This window comes from Neltuma alba, unplaced genomic scaffold (genome assembly GCF_004799145.2).
Source record: "Neltuma alba isolate B1F8T4 unplaced genomic scaffold, ASM479914v2 tig00003810_pilon, whole genome shotgun sequence".
Taxonomy (NCBI): domain Eukaryota; kingdom Viridiplantae; phylum Streptophyta; class Magnoliopsida; order Fabales; family Fabaceae; genus Neltuma; species Neltuma alba.
The window spans coordinates 1-19,918 of record NW_021633433.1 but is presented as its reverse complement, the minus strand read 5'-3'; the positions used below and the strand labels follow the sequence as shown (position 1 = coordinate 19,918).

At 37.1% G+C, this 19,918-nt stretch overlaps 2 protein-coding genes across 3 annotated transcripts; both read right to left on the bottom strand.

The window, feature by feature from the left end:
- Positions 1-5,134: 5,134 nt before the first annotated feature.
- On the bottom strand, positions 5,135-6,604 carry LOC114742549 (alkane hydroxylase MAH1-like). The gene has a single exon (XM_028930778.1). It carries the CDS (start codon positions 6,602-6,604, stop codon positions 5,135-5,137), a length of 1,470 nt encoding a protein of 489 aa, XP_028786611.1.
- Positions 6,605-17,196: 10,592 nt separating this feature from the next.
- On the bottom strand, positions 17,197-19,307 carry LOC114742560 (membrane protein PM19L). Of its 2 annotated transcripts, XM_028930785.1 has the most exons (5): positions 18,767-19,307; positions 18,021-18,156; positions 17,730-17,949; positions 17,578-17,623; positions 17,197-17,493 (listed from the first exon to the last, which is right to left on the bottom strand). In XM_028930785.1, exons 1-5 carry the CDS (start codon positions 18,767-18,769, stop codon positions 17,410-17,412), a joined length of 489 nt encoding a protein of 162 aa, XP_028786618.1. In that variant the 5' UTR covers positions 18,770-19,307; the 3' UTR covers positions 17,197-17,409. The 2 variants fall into 2 exon arrangements, with proteins under 2 accessions (XP_028786618.1, XP_028786619.1); XM_028930786.1 differs by lacking the exon at positions 18,767-19,307 and having other exon boundaries at positions 18,021-18,205.
- Between the last annotated feature and the right edge of the window lie 611 nt (positions 19,308-19,918).

The following is a 19,918-nucleotide window of genomic DNA, read 5'->3' as shown; positions in this document are numbered from 1 at the left end:
TTTCAGAAAGAATTTAACTAAAACAGAATCCTGGTTAATTTATGCAATTTTTATTTTATGGACGTATCATCTTATTGAATTTTATAATATTTCTAGATTCAATTAGATTTATAAATTTAGGGGGTGTTTGGATGAAACCAAGTGTTTTACAGAATGCAACACCTATTTATTATAAATAAATAAGTTAACTAATTTTTTTAATATTTACAAATTAGTTTTTTAACTCTTACATTAAGGATCAAAGGTAGTAATTGATATGTGTATATATATTTATATCCCAAACTATGGTTTTATACCTTCAAAAGCAAAAAAAATTCACTTCATGAAAAACCATGATTTTATACCCAAAATCATGGTTTCCAAATAAAAAGTGATTTTGGAAAAAATTATGGTGTTTGGTTACTTTTATATAAATCATGATTTTAAATTGAAAAATAATTTTGAAAAAATATATAGTGTTTAGATGTTTTTTCTTCAAATCATGGTTTTCTCTTCAAAAACTACAGACTGTCCATGAGGGATGTACTGTCCCGACGTAGCAAGCAGCAATCTGGACCGGGGTGGACGAGTCTTTATAATCTAGCAGTCTCACCTGTAAATACCCAAAAAAGAAAAAGGAAAGTCTGATGTGTAGCTATTGGGCTTGATCCATAATCCGAACAAGAGTTTTTGATTCTTGAACTCAGTTTATTATGGGACCCAAGTTCCCTGGTCACGTCATACCCTTTTTTTCTTTCTTTAGTTGAGTTCAAATATAATTGATTAATGGAGGTTTGATCTAACAGAGAGGTTAATCTCTTACAACATAGAGAACCAAGGTTTAAATCTCCACTGAGAGGGGTGCTCACATTTAGTGTCCGATAGTGTCTCGGATAGGATTACTTTTAATAAGAAGATAACTATGTTTTAGCAATATATATATATTTGTCTTGTTGGTATAAGAGGAAAAAAGATATATTTTAAGGAAGAAATATAATTGGTGGAGCCTTCTCGCCTGGATTTAGTAGCAAAGCAAGTGCACAGACGAAGATAGAACACATGCTGTGCGTATCAATTGTACGGCAGTCTCAAAGACAAAGCAAGAAAAGCTGTTTTTTCTTTTTACTTTGTTTTTGTTTACCTCGTAAGTTCGATATTTTTTATTCCCATATCTTTTGACGTACAGACAAGTTGGGCAAGTATTTGTTGCTTCAAGTACTACATAGTAAATAATGTGGTTCGATATGCCTAATTTCAATTTGGCACAATGTATGAATCATGAACACTTGAAAAGGAGCTATATCTATCTTTTTTCATTTCACAGTTGTCCATACATCACAAACTTCAAGCACATTTTTTTTTCATACACAATTTCCAAATGCATGTAGTAAATAATGTGCTTTGATGTGCATAACTGTAATTTGGCACAATATGTTACAATCCAGTAACTTTCACAAAGTCCCAACACATTTCTAATAACAAGTTTTGAACCATTCTCTAGCTTCAAGTGAATAGTCTTCTCAAGTTTGGGTTTGTAATTGAATATGCTTTTTCTTCCACAACCATGACTCCTGTAACACACAGAGAAGAAAACAATATTCAATCCAAAGTAAGAGGAATTGGGCACATCTTTGTTACTAGAGCCAAAGATCAAAGCTTGAAATATCAGACGACAATATTCAAGTAGCAAAAATTGATTAATGTCTAAAAACAGAACCTTAAAGAGAAGTAGGTGGTCAAATTTCTCATGAATCTCCAATGCAAGAAAAGCCTTTGTCTCTGGTCACCGACTATAGGAGAGTCATGGAGAGGAAGAAGACGAGGATAAAATAGCCTCTCGTGTAAACAAAAACAAAGAAAAAGAGGAGACCCTAAATCGCAACTCACTCGCCACAAACTCGTTGAGGCCAACTGAGCTCAATCTTTGTCTTCAATTGCAGGGGATAGGATGATTGCCGAATGGAGGTGTTAGGGTGTCTTTGTCAAAGCTTCTTGTGAGTTGAATTCCCTAAGGATATTTTCTTTTTTTCCTAATTGAATTTCATATTGCTTAAGAATTTGAGTTGATCTAGCAGCCACATCAGATTATTATGACATGACTTGTTGGCTTGTGGTTGGTCAAACCACAAATACAATAATTTCTCCTAGCTCAATGACAAGAAGAAGGGACACAGAAAGAGGAGGTGGGGAGGTTGAAACATTGAAGGGCCATATTTATAGTGATGATATTCATTTGGTGATGTGACGTGTCGAGGTGTGGACACATGGTACAGACAAGGCGGTGAGCGTCATGGCGACACCTGATAGGTGGCCGGCAATGACATGGCGACGGTTGATGGCATTCGGTGATGATGTGGTGGCAGCCAACGGTGGTTCTATTTTTTCCAGTGACAGTGACTACGGCAACGACTTGGCTATCGCCGCTCAAAACTTAAAAGTTATTTTTTTTGGTAGTGTTTACACCTTAGTTCAAATAAATTATAACGGAAGAAAAACCAAGTTACAACAAACCAATCTTAATATTTCACCAGAAAAAAAAACAATCTTAATAATAAGCCAATCCAAAAAAAATCTTAATAATAAGCCGATCCACTATTACAAGCATTCCTATACAAAGCGAAAGAATTGGCTACAAATTAAGGTGGGAGAAACCAACATACTATAACGCACACAACTCTTGGCATCATCACATGCAAGCCAATCAGCAGCTTGAATATTATTGCGCTTTATTTATTAACCTGACACAGATATAACAACGACATTGCCAAATTTTTAAAAAGAAAAAAGAACAGCAAAAAGAAAGAGGCACAAACAAAACCAAATCGCTTCGAGCCTTTTGCCACTTCAAAACATATATACTTCGGCGCAACCTCCTCCTCCTCCTCTTTTTTTTTTTTTGAGGAAAACTCCTCCTTCTTCCTCCTCCTCTGTCATGACATGAGGTGAAAATGAAAATGGGCCTGCTCTATCAAATATGGCAAATACTATTAGGCTTGGATTATTCTGTAGACACCAGCTAAATGAATCATATTGGAGCACGTGTGGAATGTGAGCTGTGCAAAATAAAGGGTCATGCAAACCATCATTTTCGGTGTGGATTATGTAGTGATTCTCTTCTGACAGTCTTTCCCTGTATTTCTCCTTCCCTCTGATTCTCTGCTATCCTTCCTGGTGATTTCCTTCCTTTCTGCACTTTCTGTATTTCCATGACTGAACGTTCATGTATTTCTGGATATTTCCCGTTGCTTTCATCACACACATATATAAATAATATTCAGATTTCAGTGCAAATTTACTGTGTTGATTGTTATTTGTTTTGAGATCGTAACATCCTCCTCCAGTTAACTAACCTCTTTTTGTTATTCGAACTCACCTGAAGCACTATCGAAGCCTGGAAGAGACAGGATATGATCTTCCACCACATGGACATGGTAATCCGACAAGATAGCAATAGCCGTTATTTTCATTTGACTGACGGACACAATATAATGGACTTTCAGATATATATTAGCGTTCGGTTAGGGGATTTTTTGAAATGTAGATTCTCGTGGTTGTGAAAGGAATATGCGCAATTAATAAATCGAGAGAAACGTGCACGAACTTAAAGTTTAATTAATTTCCTTTATATTAGGTCAAAAAACATTAATTTCCTTCGTATAGCTGATATGAGCAGTCAAACTCTTTCCGTTATATGATCTGAGGGGTCTTCACAACTTTTTTTTTGTTGGCAAAAAGTGACGAAATTAACAAACACAATCCAAAAAAAAACCCTAATAAGACTAATTAATTAATTTGAAGAGATTCAAAAAATAAATTAAGATAGTTATTCGTTTAAATATGTGTTGTTTTTTCTTAAATCTCTCTACTAATAATGTGTATTAGAATTAGTCTTTCATAAAAATATTTAGGGTTAAGGTGCATCCAGCACTCCGAAGTATTTTGTCGGGTGCATCAGTATCCTAAAGTATTTTGTAATGCATCCAGCATTTTAAAATATTTTTTTAGGTGCATCCAGCATCGTAAAATATTTTTTGGTACATCTAGCATCTCAAAATATTTTTTTAGGTGCGTTCAGCACTCAAAATATATTTTTTGGTGCATCAAGCACCAAGACAAAAATAGTACTTCAGGGTGTTGGGGGACCCTAAAAAATAATTCGGGATATTGGATGCACCACAAAATACTTTATGATATTGGATGTACTTGAGAAAATACTTTAGGGTATTGGGTGCACCTTAATCCAAATATTTAATATCAACAACTATTATAATAAAAATTATTTTAAAATAAATAAATAAAATAAATTAAATTAAAACTTTATATTGGAAATTAAATTAAATACCAAATTACATGGATATCACAGCATCACATGCAGGGCATTAAAGTTGAAAAGACATATATAGTGGGCCATATTTTATAGTTGAGAATTGAATTGCAAATTGCCAAATTGCTTACAATGGGAGATGGAGAGTAGGTATATCACATATGTCAGAGGCAACGCCAATACAGAAGAGCCACGTTATGTGGTTTGAAACTTTTCTTTTCTCCTTTTTATTTTTTTAATCGATTTTAACAGTTTAAATTTAATTTTTTACAAATTATTTATAAAAAAATTTAAAAACATTTAATACACTTACAAACTATTAGAATTAAATTTTAATATATTTTATAATTTATTATTTATTTTTATAATTTAATATTTTGATAATAATTTTAAAAAAATTTAAATTTAAACCGTTAAAATATTCATCTAACTGTGAAAAATTAAAAAAAAAATAAGAAGGAAAAAAGAGAGGTACTGCAAGGCTTTTATCTTTCCCACGTATCATTATTTCTTTCCTTGAGAAACGTGCATAATGATGCAAACCAACACCATCCATTAATTAATAAGCTCCACCCAATCCCTTGCGAGCATTCATATCCAAGGTGAAAGAATTGGCTACAAAGTACAGCTTCTTAAGTAATTCGCATCATCGCAATATGCAAGCCAATCAGAAGCTTGAGTATTGTGATTTATTCATTAATCTAATACTCGCACAACAGCATTACCAGGATAACAGAAAGAGGTACAACCAACGTTATATTCCACAACTTTTCTTCAACTTAAACACACACACACACACATAACTTCAGTTTCTTCTCTTCCTCCAACTAATCAACCTCGTTTTGTGAGTCGAACTTTGAGACCATTCTTCATCAGGAGCACTATCGAAAGCATGGGAGAGACGGGATGACCTTCCACCGCTCGAACATGATAATTCTTTAAGATAGCGGTAGCTATCATCTTCATTTGAATGAAGGCCAGGTCCTTACCCATGCAAGTTCGTGGTCCCGCGTTGAAACTAATGAACTTGTACGATGGCATGTGGACGATGCCTCCTCTTTCAGAGATCCATCTCTCAGGCTTGAATTCCAAGCAATCTTTTCCCCATATCTTTTCACACCTTCCCATCGCATACACAGATAATATTATCGCAGTACGAGGACTAATGTCGTGTCCACTGGGAAGCATGTCGCGTATGACTGCTTGCCTGCGCACATAAGGTACAGGAGGATATAATCTTACAGCTTCGCACAGAGCAGCATGGAGATACACTTGTTTTTTCAGTTCCTTGACTTGCTTAATCTCTTGAATAATCTTGGCTTCAACTGAAGGGTTTGCAGCAACAAGCCAAAAGAACCACGTTAGGGCTGAAGTTATGGTGCCTTTGCCTGCAAGAAAAATACCAAAACCAGCGTCCCTCAAAAACTTGTCATCCACGTGTTCTTCTCCCTTCATGATCAAACTCAGCATGTCATTCTCTTGTTTCTTTGTTTCGTTCTTTTGGCTCATCTCTGCTCTCTTTGTTGCTATTGTTTCACCGAGGAACCGATCAAAAGCCTCAAATGGTTCGGCCATCTTTTTATCCACTCCAATTCTCAGCCATCTTTGAAGCTTCCAAATCCTTCCGGGCACTACGTGTCTGTAGAATATAAACTCCTCTAATCTATTAAAAGCTCTCTTGCATTCAACTTCTGGGAAATCAATGGCAAGGCTTTTAGGGTCAGATCCTGACAGGATGGAGCAAGTGAGGTCGAAGGTTAAGCGATCGAACACGTCTTGCAGATCCACGTCCACAGCTTGCCTTTCTACGTGATCAAGAACTGGAACCAGACAAGTCTCCACCTTCATTTGAACGATCCTCTCCAGCAGCTTCTCCAAACATTTAGTTTTGACAAATAATGAATGGTAAACCGCTCTTTGGTGTTTCCATGCGTCTGAATCTGCAGTGAAAATGCTATCTCCAAAGAGTTTGAAGATATTACGAAACACAGGCCCCTTACAGTAGTTGCCAAAATTCTTGCTCAGAACATGATGTGCATTCATGGGGTCGCAGGTTATAATTGAATTCATTCTAGCAAACGAAGGTCCGATGAAGTTGCCAGTACCTGCTTGTCTTCGGAGAGCCTCGTTTACATAGTCATGGTACCGCCACATATTACAGACAAGTGGTGGTAGCATACCCAGTACAGGCCATTCTGTGAACAAAGGGTCTCTGCAACAACTTCGTCTCTGACGGTAATAATAAAGAACGAATATAACTGCTGCTGCAAAACCTGCTACTATAGTATTCAACTGCAACATTACTGCTAGGGGAGAGATTATTTGTGGCTCTATGCTTGGCTAAGTATTGTGTGCTATGCTATGTACAGAGAAAAAGAGAGTTAGACGTGGAGCCAATAATATCCAATACTTGGAAAACAATTATTGCGCTCAAGTCAATATCCAAACCGGTTCCGGTTGCAGGTTCTGCTCCCTCTATTTATCACATTTGCTTGTTCGGTGATGCGTCGCGATGATTCTGACGTGATATCCACGTGGGTTGCGCTCAAGTCAATATCCAAACCGGTTCCGGTTGCAGGTTCTGCTCCCTCTATTTATCACATTTGCTTGTTCAGTGATGCGTCGCGATGATTCTGACGTGATATCCACGTGGGATAGAAAGAGAGACACTCATATTTACTGTGTTTTTCCAAAAGACGCTGCAGAAGTGGCAGTTTAGTGGGTAAGACTCGAGTTAATTCTATGCGAGACCATTAATAATTAAAATGATATATTATTATACTTAAAAATGGCTCTGAGGCAGGCATTAGAAAACGATAAAAAAAGATGAATAAGGGTACGAACAAGACACCATGTCAGAGTCATAAATGTCACTTTTCTCCTTCTTTCTTTGCAATTTGAAACTCGTGATCCCGTCTGTTCTCTTCTGCCCTCTTCATTTTCTGGGATCTCTCACACGGGTTGAAGCTTTGAGCAACAAACATCAAGCCCTCACTCTTTTTTTCCATACTTTCTACTCTAAAAAGCTTCTTTACTCAATCTTTTATCATATTTTTCAGGAGGGTTTTTTTTTTTCTCTCTGTGAGTTTCATCTCCTTCTCTACTTTTTATCCTGCCTCTTTTTCTGAAAATTTCTTCTTCCTCCTGGAATTTCTGCTTGCATCTTTCAGGTGAGGGAAAAACTGGTCCTGGTAAACCTGGTCAGCCCAAAGGGTTACCCGAGTTACACTGGTTTATAAGTCAAATTCATAACAGGTTTCGCCATCAACGGGACCGGACAAGAGGGCCTGGCTGGTCTGATTTTTTTCTTTTTTGAATGGAAACTAGATACCATTAGAAAGACAAAAGAACAAACAAAACAAAACAGACGAGCCTACTAACTATCCTTCTACAGCGTCCGCCTCTTAGGTAAAAGGTGGAGGCTGATCAAAAGTAAAATAATTCCCACTTACAATGTGAACTCTCTTGGCTAGGTGATCAGTTAAGATTAATTCTTTCCTACTAACATGAACAAAAATAACTTGCCAATCTTTATGGACTAATAACCTAATCTCATCAACTAGATCGCTATAAGGATGTCTGCAGATTTTGCTTATTTAAGCATAAGTATCTGCATCTCTCCGTTTGCATGAGAGCGACCCATCGCTCCGTCTAAGTGATGAGCACGTTCTCTCGCTCCAGTGAGTGAGTGTCGTTGTCGTTGCTGTCGACCTACAGCGTGCTTCCTGTTCTTTCTAATCTTCCTTCTCTCAACTGTGCTTTGTCTTTGTCTCGGTCACCAGGTAGATCATTGCAAAGCACCTTGCTTTAGGGCTTTTCACTATGGCTGCCTCCTCTCCCTCTAACCTCTCTCGGTCTCGTCTCCTTTCATCCTTACAGCGATAAAGCTCTATTTCAACTCTGTTTTAGTGTTGTTTGCAAAACCCAAAGTTAGGGCTCCGTTCGTGTACTTCAGTCTGGTTGTTTGAAGTGGGTTGCGGAAGATTCACTATTCTTCTGCACAATGGAGGTGGTAATAGAGGACAGGAATGAATGTGAACTAGATTAGGAGGATGAAGACTGCAAGAAAGGGGGATTCTCACTAGTAGGGAAGCTGGTTTCCTCCAAGCAAGTGAACATCCCAACGTTTCGGAAAATGATTATGCGCATATGGAGATTGAAAGGTAAGGTGGAAATTAGTGATTCTAAAGACAATGCCTTTGTGTTTCATTTTAGCATAAAAGATTATTATGAAAGAATCTTACGAGATAGTCTTTGGCCTTTTGATGGGTATTTGTTAAATCTTCACCCTTAGGAACTTTTCTTGACGATTAAGGAAGTTTTAATGAATAGATGTATGTATTGGGTTCAAATCCATAACATCCCGAGAGCAGCAATGACTAAGAAGAATATTGTCAAGATGGGTAGTAGAATTGGTGAAGTTATCTGTTTTGCAGATCCAAGGCCGGATGACTACCATATCCGTAGCTTAGTTCGTATTAGAATTGAAGTGGATCTGTTAAAGCCTCTAGTTGCCGAATTTTGGGTACCACGTCCTAACCTGGACAAGGTATGGGCATATACCAAATTTGAAAAACTCTAAAATTTCTGTTATAACTGTGGGAAAGTTAAGCATGAGCACAAGATATGTGAGCACCATAAAGTCATGTCAGAGGAGGATCCATCTTAACTAATGTATACTGTAGAGTTAAGGGTGAATCCGTTAAGGGCAGTGGCGTCGATAATCATGATTCGAGAGGGTGAATGTGACTCGATGCAAATAGGGACAGCACGTGAATCCTCATCTTCAAAAAAGAGTGCGAATGTTGCTGGTGTACATGTGAGCTATGGTGGAGATAATAGTATAGGGGTAATAGGGGAAAAGCAATCTACTTGGCAGGAAGGTGTAGGGAGTGTAAATAGCCCAGTTGGTAAATCTACTGAGGGGAAAATCAATGATGACACTGGGCCGATGTTGGATCTGGACATGGATGAAGTAAATAGCCCACTAAAAGATATGCAAAAGGAAAAGCAAGAATAGAACCCACTCCAAAGGATTGCAGAAGGGCCTTATTCAACAATAGGCCCTTAAAAATACATGAACCAAAGCCTGCAGAGCCCAAAAAAGTTTTGACACTTTCTACAGTTCTATAAAAGATTCTGTTGACAGAAAGGAATGTAATACTGATATGGGAGCACCCATTACGGAAGCTAAATCCCACAGGTCAGCAGCTAGTGTGCCGTATATTGTTGAATTGCCTAAGGAAAGTGAGGAAACGAATATTAATATGCCAAAGCAAGGCCTACTACAAATAACATATGAAGGGACTTTAGTAAAAAGATGGAAAAGGTTAGCCTAAAAAGAGCTTTAGGTGAAACTTAGGAGTTTTCTAAATCAAAAAAAGCAAGGCGTCAACTTGCAAATCAGTTTGAGAAAGCTACAAAATTATTTTAGAACAAAGAAAATGAGAAACCATTTGTTATAGGCAGGAACTCACCTTCAAAGACAAGAAAGAAAAAAGGTAAGAAATTTGTTGAGGTGAGTGAGGGTAATTTGGTAGAATTTCCAGTGCTGGAAGTAGTTTCCATTAATATTTTTGAAGGGATGGAAAAACAAGATTCAGGCTGTGATTCGACTATAGTAGGTCTTAGTGGTTAGTCTCAAATGACCACCAAGTCGCCATGAGTATTTTGAGCTGGAACTATCAAGGATTGGGGCCATCCTTGACAGGTAGGAACCTTCGGTTCTTGTGTTCTAGTTTTTCTTATGGAAACTAGGGTCAAGATGGAAAAATTTGAGCGATGGCGTAGGAGATTAAATTTTCAGAACAAGATTTATGTGGAACCAGTGGGGATAGGGGGTGGTTTAGCAGTGTGGTGGAATGATGATCTGCAGTTGCGGTTTGTCAAGTCAGATAGAAACATGATGCACTTGAAGGTTCTCAAAGGTTTAGAGATGGATTCTGGTTTTCTAACTTTAATTTATGGTCCTCCCAAAGAGCAAGATCGAAGAAAATGGTGGGGAAAATTGAAGAACCTTAACCCTGGGAATGCTGTACCTTGGTTATGTTGTGGAGATTTCAATGACTTGCTGTTTAATTTTGAAAAAGAAGGGGGGAATACCAGAGACTTAAACTCATTGGCTGAATTTTAGAACTTCATGACTCTATGTGACATGGAGGACCTAGGGGCCAAAGGCTTGGCTTTCACATGGTCAAACAAGAGACTTAATGAGGCAAATGTGAAAGAAAGGCTAGATCATGTAGTTTGCAATACCTTTTGGCGAGAGAAGCATCAAAATGCTCAGGTATGTAATCTAGAGCCTTTAGGCTCCAATCACTTGCCAATCCTTCTGCATGTGAATTTTTCTGGTATAAAAGGCCTAAAAGAATTTTGTTTTGAATTGAATTGGATTGAGCATGAAGACTATCAAGGGCTTATTGAGTCAAATTGGAATAGGGACAAGCGGATGACTAATGATGTGGTTCATGCTTTTAATTCAAATCCATATAGAATAAGGAAAATCCTGACTAAGTGGAGTAAGATTGAATTTCCTAACAACCAAAAACTCCTTGCAACCCTTATGGAAGACTTTAGGAATTGTTATGAAGGAGTTTGGAATGAGGATTCTGCAAGTAAAGCTAGTGAGTTAGCTAATCAAATTGAGGCCATTTGGGGAAGGGAAGAAAAATACTGGTTTCGACGCTCAAGAATTAATTGGCTAATATGGGGGGACCAAAATTCTAGATTTTTTCACAATATTACAGCCCAACACAGAAGAAGAAACAAAGTGGTTTGCTTAAAAAATGATGCTAGAAATTGGATTGATGACTAGGTAGAGATTAACTCCTGTTTTTCCAATTTTTATGAGAATCAGTTTGCTAGTTCTGCACCTTGAAATTTGGATCATGTCCTTTCCTATGTGAAAGTTGTGGTTTCTGAAGCTGATAACTTAGGGTTGATGAATCCTATTTTGGATGAGGAAATAAAAAAGGCAGCTTTTGATTTGGGGGGCTTAAGAGCTCCTGGCCCTGACGGTTTTCCTAGTCTCTTTTACCACTATTCTTGGGAAATCATAGGCCCCTAGATTTGTCAGTTGGTTAGAGAGATATTTGAGAATGATACTGATTTGTAAAACCTAAAGTCTACCAATTTGGTGTTAATTCCTAAGATTGACTCTCCTGAATTTGTTGGTCATTTCTGACCTATTCGCTTGTGTAACTTCAATTATAAAGTGTACTCTAAACTGCTTGCTAATAGAGTTAAACCCATTCTAAAAAAAGTCATCTCTGCACAGTAATGTGCTTTTGTTCCTGGTAGAATGATTCAAGACAATATTTTTATAGTGCATGAGGCTTTCCATTTCCTTAAAAATAGAAAAGGTAATGTGCATGAAGTTGCTGTAAAACTTGACATGAATAAAGGCTATGATGGGGTAGAATGGGATTTCTTGGAAGCTGTCCTTTACAAAATGAATTTTCATCCTTTTTGGATCAAACAAGTTATGAAATGTGTCTCTACTGTGAAGTTGATTTCAAAGTAGAAGGAAGAACAATCCACAAACTTGTCCCTAAGTGTGGTTTAAGAGACCCTATCTCTCCTTACCTGTTCATCCTTGTCACTGATGTTCTATCTAGAATGGTTAATGAGCATGTGAGTAGAGGAGATTTGCAAGGCATCTACCTTGCTAAGGCTTGCCCTATGCTATCTCATTACCTCTTCGCAGATGATTCCATCTTTTCTTTAGAGCCACTAAAAAGAATTGTGATGTCTTCACCAGTGTTCTTGATGAGTACTATATGGCCTCAGGACAAAGAATAAATTTAGATAAATCCTATATTTTTGTGTTGCCTAATGCTCCTGAAGAGGTGGGGGATATGATTAGTCAAGCTTTTGGTATACCTAATGCAAACTCCCCTGGTCGTTACCTAGGTCTCCCTATTCTTTGGGGTAGATCCAAAATAGAGGCTTTGGCCTTTGTTAGGGATAAGGTGAGGAAAAAAGTGCTAGGGTAGAATAAAAACTTTCTATCTCAAGCTGGAAGGGAAACACTAATCAAATCTATTGCTAATGCCATCCCTACTTACTTCATGTCTTGCTTTCAATTCCCAAAACAGACTTGTATAGAGCTGGACAGTATCGTTGCAAAATTCTGGTGGGGAGGGGATGACTCTAGGAGAAAAATTCATTGGAGAGCCTGGAAACATTTAGTTAAACAGAAGAAAGATGGGGGAATGGGTTTTAAATACTTTCAAGCCTTTAATCTAGCTCTTTTGGGTAAACAATGTTGGCGAATCATGACAAAACCAAATGAATTCTGGATACGGATCCTTAAAGGCATTTACTTCCCCAACTCCTCTTTTTGGAAGGCTAGGAAAGGGTGCAGGGCCTCTTGGGCTTGGAACAATCTTCTTGAAGGGAGGAATGTGTTAAAAGATAATGTCATGTGGCAGGTTAGTGACGATGAGTTTATTAATGTGTGGGAAGATCCTTGGGTTCCTTCCTTGATAGATTTTTGTCTACCTATCACAAATGTGCCTGATGATTTGAAAAATTTAACTGTTTCTAACCTTATTGTGGATGGTAAATGGTGCTTGGATACCCTTATTCTTCCTAAACAGGTTAAAGATTCTATTTCTGCTATTGACTTACCTCATTTTTGTATGTGGGATAATCTGATTTGGTTTAGAAATGCAAGTGGCAAATATTCTGTTAAGAAGTATCATTGCCTGCAACAATTAGAGCTGCAGAAATTGGGAATGGGGCCTGGCACCTCACAACTTCTGACAAGGATTTTTGGCAAATGATATGGTCCCTAAAGGTGCAACCAAAAGTGAAACATTTTCTTTGGAGAGCTTACTCCAAAGCTCTCCCAACTAAAGCAGCACTTTAGAAAAGGCATTGTGGGGTGACACCATTTTGTGCCCATTGTGATTCTTATCCAGAAACTATAGAACATTGTTTGCTCCTTTGTGATTGGGAATAGAGCTAACGAAGAAGCCTATGGCTCCCCAGCAACGGTGCCAAATTTGATCCTCAATGTTGCCTTAGGTCAAATTATATTTAGAATGCAGCAGGTGATGCAAACCAAAGTTATTCTCTTATTGGAGCCAGAAATTAACTAGGTCCTAAATTAACTAAAAATCAAAATTGTGATTAAAAAGGTTTTTTTTTTAAATTTAAAAACTACTTTGCAAAATAAATTGAAAAAATTCTTTTTTTATTTTTATTAAAAAATTGAAAAGATAATTTGAAATTGAAATTCAAAGAAAATTAATTAAAAAGTAGCAAATGAAAATTTTGGATTTTAAGGAGGTATGAGATAATGCTTCTTAGAAAATGAAAATTGGGTTATCCTTACTCAAAATGAGCTGGGAGTTCTTTTGTTCACTAATTTAAAATCAAAACCTTAATCACTGATTAAGTCAAGTAATCTTAATTAATAGATGTCCTAAAAACTCTAGCTACAACCATCAATTAAAATTACCATTGAAAACTGATTAGTGTGCAATTAGGATTAGATCAATGCAATTCGGTTTTTAATGTAAAGAACACTCAACTTGAGATATTTAATAAGTACTATATAATTATAACATTCATCCAAACTATGAAAGAATAACATAATCATATAGAACTCCAAACTGGATATAAATGTAAATCTCAAATTGCAAAATCCAATCCCAATCACAAAAATTCAATTCTAAACTAAGAATTACAACTAGTAATCTCAGAAAATTTAATTAAATAATATCAATTCTAACTCAGAAAATCCATTACTCAATTAAATTAAAAGAATTAAAACAGAAGCACTCCCTTAATTAACTCTGAAGCTCAAACCCAATCCTCCATCTTCAAGAAGCTTGATGAAATTAGCCACGCATGATGTTGAAGACTGTTAGCACAGATTTCATGCTCACGGCAGCCATGGATGAATGCAGAGGAGGGTGGCGTTGATGATGAAGGTGATCGATGGGGATGATTATATGTAATTCACGGTGATAGGAAGGAGTGGAGATCGACGATGCTTAAGCTCGGCAACTCACTATCTCAATTCTGTCTCCGTCTCAGCGTCTCTGCTTCCAGCTCCTCTTTCCACGTTGAAGACGATGAGGACAGGGGAAGGTGATCACGTGTGCGTATATGGGTTGGGGTAGGTGAATTAGGATGACGATGATTGTGGGTGATGGTGAGTGGAGGTAGCATGTGTGTTGTGAATGGGGGGTGGAATCCATGAGATGATGATAATCGTGGATAGGTGTGGCGTGTTCTTCTCTCCCTGCGGACATATCTATATATACACGAAGGTGTATATTCTCAAGCCTTGCCGCCACTGTTCCGTCCTTTTCTTCCTCCAGAAGGCGATGATGATGCAACCCTAAATTCAAACCTTGCAATATCTCTCAAATTTTCTATAACAAAATCTAAGATAATACAATATCATATGTTTTTCAAAAAAAAAATCAATCAGTTAAACTAAATCATAAAAATATGATATTTTTGCTCTTTTTAGCAATATTTTCATCCAATCACCATTAATCCAAATTAATCATAATAAATGCAATTAAGCCCAATTTACTTGATAAAAATCCCAAATAAGATATGAAAAATCAATATAAAATTAGGATTTATCAGTGTGGTTTGCTTCTCCCCTCTCTTTAATAGTACATGATTTGAATGTGACTTTTTTTGAGCATTGGTTGTTCCAAATGTTAAAAAACCTAAAGCAGGATGAATTAGCTCAATCCCTCGTTGGTTATTTATGCTGGTATATATGGAAAACTAGATGCAATGAAGTATTTGCTTTCAAAGCCCCTAATATTGTTTGGTTCATTAATTCTGCATCTAATAGTGTACATGAGTTTTGGAATGCTAAGAATCTATTTAATTGCAATAATATAAATATTGATCAAGCTGCTCCTGTCAACCATTGGACTCCTCCAAATTTTGAATCTCTGAAAATGAATACTGATGGTGCGTTCAATGCAGATAATGGTAGAGGTGGAACTGGTTACATCCTGCGCAATTCAAATGGGCAAGTGGTGGATATCCACTACAAACCTTGTGTGGTGTCTTCAGCATTCCATGCAGAAGCACAAGCCCTACATGAAGCAGCTTTTAAGGTAAAAGACCGAGACTTGGGACACATGGTTTTGAATCTGATTGCCGGCCATTAGTAAAAGCTGTGATAGGCCAGAACCGTTGTCGTAAATGGTAAGCTACAAGATTAGTTGAAGATTTAAGATTGCTGTTTAGTACTGACCATTCCTTGTCCCTCACTTTTGCTCCTGGATCTTGTAATTTGGCAGCAAATTGGCTGGCCAAAGCAGGCTACAAGGGGATGCACCCTTTAGGTTGGGAATTAAATCTCGCATTCCCTTTTTTGTGCATGTTGTACTCTGATGCTAAACATTGTAAGCAGGGTATTGGTTAACCTTGCTGTGACTTTTGTTGTTATATATATAAGCATAATATTTCAGTCTAAAAAAAAAAGGAAAAAAGATCGCTATAAGGATGGTCGCTTTCGCAACCTCTGGTGGCTAGAGAAAGGGCTTCAATACAGTTAGTGTAAAGGTAAACATTTCTCAATCCCTTTGACCAGCGAAGATTTAGCCTATGAATGTAACCAATGAGCTTAGCAATAGCGCGGGGAACAACAATAAGGCGACAAGTGAAACTACAAATCCATTTATCATCTTGGTCCCTAATGACTCCGCCGCAACCACTTCTACCATCGACTAGTACTGAGCCATCTACTAGCAGCTTTGTAGAGGTAGATTCATTCTTGTGTCCATCAATAGTGCTAGGGTGTAGTTGGTAGAAATCACACCTTCATATTGTATCTTGGTCCATACAAGCTCGAAAGAAACTTTGATTGGCATTTCGGTGATCATTAGGATCTACCTCATCAAAGATCTTGCTACACCTTGAGGTCTAGATATCCCAACAGATATAGCCAAAATAGATCTGCCATTTAATCTTCTTTGTGTGAGACATGCTTACCTCATGGGTCAAGTTCCAATTAACCCATTCACATCCTTGCAATGACATGAAGGTGTTCCATTTATCCGGTGCCACCATTGACCTCCACCTTTCAATGGTGTTGAAACAGTCTCGTACCAGATGCATTGATTCTTCTTCTTGTTGACATCCAAGAGGATAGTTTGCTGACATTCCAAGTCCCCTATTCACTCTCAATTTTTTTGTATGTGTTCTTTCATGACAAAAGAGCCAAAAGAAAGATTTAATCTTCTCTGGAACATTCCACGTCCAAATAGTCCTCCATATGCTGTCTCTGACCTGCAACTTACCGGTAAAGAGAAAATTATAGGCTGGTTTGATTTTTAATATGATATTTTTTTCAAGAAAGAATTTAAATAAAATAGAATCCTTAATAATTTTATTAAGAAATTTAGTTGTTGATATACGAGATAGTGTGATTTCTGTAATTGACCTTAGTTAATGAAATAAGACTTGTTGTTTTACAATTTAATTTTTAAGCATACTAGCTACGCCTGGTTAATTCATGCAACTTTTATTTTATGGACATATCATCTTATTGAATTTTATAATATTTATACATTCGATTGTCTTAAATTTAATTTTTCCTCAAATTATGGACTGTCCCTGAGGGATGCACCACCGTAACAACCAGCAATCTGGACCGGGGTATATGAGTCTTTAAAATTTAGTAGTTTGATCTGCAGCTATTGGGCTTTATCCATAATGCATAAAAGCTTTTCCATTATTGGACTCAGCTTATTGTTGGGCCCAATTTCCCTGGTCTCTTCATATTGTTCAGTGCTTAACAATTTTTTATCAAACTGTTAAAAATATCGTGGGGGGGAGAGAGAGAGAGTATATGGGGGGAAAAGATATTTTAAGGAAGAAATATAAAAAGAAATTATACAGGTGAGGAGGGGAAACTCTACTTTAATTAGAAATATGTAATGTAATATTGATTTATACAAATCCAATCACGAAAATTACACACAAAATAGAAAGGCTTGGGAAAAAAAGAATAAAAAATTACAGCAGAAATAAAACAATAAAAATCAAAACATAACGCAACACAACAGAGATCACACAAGCTCCAATCTGGTAAGACTCATCTCTCAACATCTGTCGCTTCATCTCCTGGACGCCCCATGAATAGCTGCTATGTAGAAAAGCTGTGTGGCTGACAGTATAATCAAGAATGCTTCCATTGTTCTCTGCAAAATTAAACATCCCAAAGCTCAACTTAGCTCGAACAACAACTGTGAACGATGAAAAGTCACAATCTGTTTATGTCTTACCAGGTTGGCATTTCTGATATGAAGCTCAATCTCTTTCCAGGCAAAGCTGTACAAATCGTTCGCTTGTCAGATCAAATATAATAACGATCATACAAAAAAGACAGAAACTTTGGAATTCAGAGAATGGTAGGTGGATAATGATGGATTATTACCCCATGGCAAGGAGTGTGAGAGTCCAAGCAATGGCAGCAACAGAGGCAGCAGATGGCAAGCTGTCAGGAGTCCATGAACGGACATGATTGAATCCAGCGATTGCAGAAGCAACTCCAACAACCCCAGCAATCAAAGCAAATGTCACGAAGAACCCAGTGGCTGCGTTCCCCATTGGGAAGTATATGGGTGAAAAATGAGCTGGAAGCGCAAATCCTTGACCTGCAATTCTCACCAGTACGACATAAGAAGATGCTAACATAGGAACATGAATGTCTGAGAGACAATGGTACCTATAATGAAGCCATGATCTATTGCTCTGTTCATGGCCCATCCGCCAATGCCCAAAACGACGACGTACATGCAGAAGTTGAGGGCCAGAAGCAGAGTGGCAATGGGTTTCATTTGCTCGTTGGCCATCTCTGTACTCTGGGGATTGGGAAAGCAGAAAGAGGAAGGAGGTTTTCAGAAACCTAGAAAGAAATGAAGGAAAGTTTCTTCTGATCGAGGAGGGTGTAAGGAAGGGTTCTTAAATATGTATAAATACATACGAGAATTGGGTGGAAACTTTGGGTTCTTTTCTTGCTAAGACTGCTAGTTCAAAAGACTAAATGCAGGGTTGTAAAGAAGATGAATGTTCGTGCTTCAGCTTCAAGGCATGACCAAATATGCCTGATTCTTTCTTGCCCCATATTTTATAGATTGTTCTATGTATAATACCTTTTCAGTTTCGTACTTGTTCCTTCTTCGAGGCAAGCCATATTCTTTGCCCCTTGTGGACTCTTCCACTGTGGTCCCATTTCGTCTTAAAAAGTTTATATGATGCTATGGTGTTATGTATTTAAACTAGACCAAAATTCTCAGGATTAAAATTCTTTTCTTGTTAAATTACAGAATTGAAAGGTTGAAGCTAAAGTATTAATTTTAGTGATCTTGAATCGTCTACGAGACGCAAGTGTTCATATTGCAGAGATTCGTATTCTACATACGGAATAATATTTCCCAGGTACAATAAAAAGCAATTTTGACAAAAAGTTACCATTTTTATAAGAAAGGATGTCTTCCGCACTTGATCCAAGTTATCTTGCGAGTTAGGAGATTCATTCCGCTGCAAAAGGCGGACTCAAAATCTGTTGATGCAGTAATAAAACAATAAAGGGAGAAATTAGCACAAGTGTTTGTGTTCGTATTTTATGTTTCCGTGGGCTAGGCTTTTAATTTTTTAAAAAATATAAGACTGCAATTTTATCAAGAAACGAGATACGAGACAGATATAAATCTATCGGAGACCATTATGCTTAGGAATTCAAATCTAAATCTGCCATGTTATAATTAACCTCTTGTTAAATTCAATCCCATTGATAAAATGCTCATAATGGATTCAAATGCTTGTGCTGAGCAACAAGTGTAGCTGAAAACGAAGGCTTGTATATAAACATTTCAGTTTCACATGTATGATGTATGTCAGCTTAAACCTTTTTAGGACTGGAAAGCTAATCCAGGTCCTCTCAAAATCCTTCCCTCATTTTTTCTCAAAGCCTCGTTTTTATCATTGAATCAAAAAATAGATAACTCAGATTTTTCTTTTGAAAAAAAAAAAGATGTCCATCCTCTCTCCTGTTTATGCAAGATATAATAATGATTTTATAAAAATATCAAATCTAAACCATCTATATAATAGTAGACAGAAAAAGATATGACATCCGAGGTTGTCAATGATACGACATCCACCATATTCATCGTTACTTGTATAGTGTACAATTTCACGCAGGAAAAAGCTTCAGTTCAATTAGAAAGAAGAAAAATTGATTAAGCATTTGCGGTGCAAAAACACAGATCACTGGAAAGTTGGAAAACTAGGGATCCAGATCAATAGATGAAAAATATTAAAGTTAAAACGGCCATTGAACGAGCCGAATTTCATAATGAAAAACATGCTACAAATATTAGCAAAACTAAATTTTGACCAAAATCTATCACCACGACAATGAAGTCAACAAAAAAAACTCGGCTACAAAACACAAGTGACTTTGAAAGTCATCCAGATTACTCATCCTCCTGGCTGCGTAGTCTGGCTGTCTTGTTAGTAACAACAACATCAAGCTGGGCAGCTCTCTCGACTATCTCCTTTCTCTTCCTCGTGGAAATATTGTGAGCAATCTCAGCACAGTATGTCCTGAAATAACAGAAA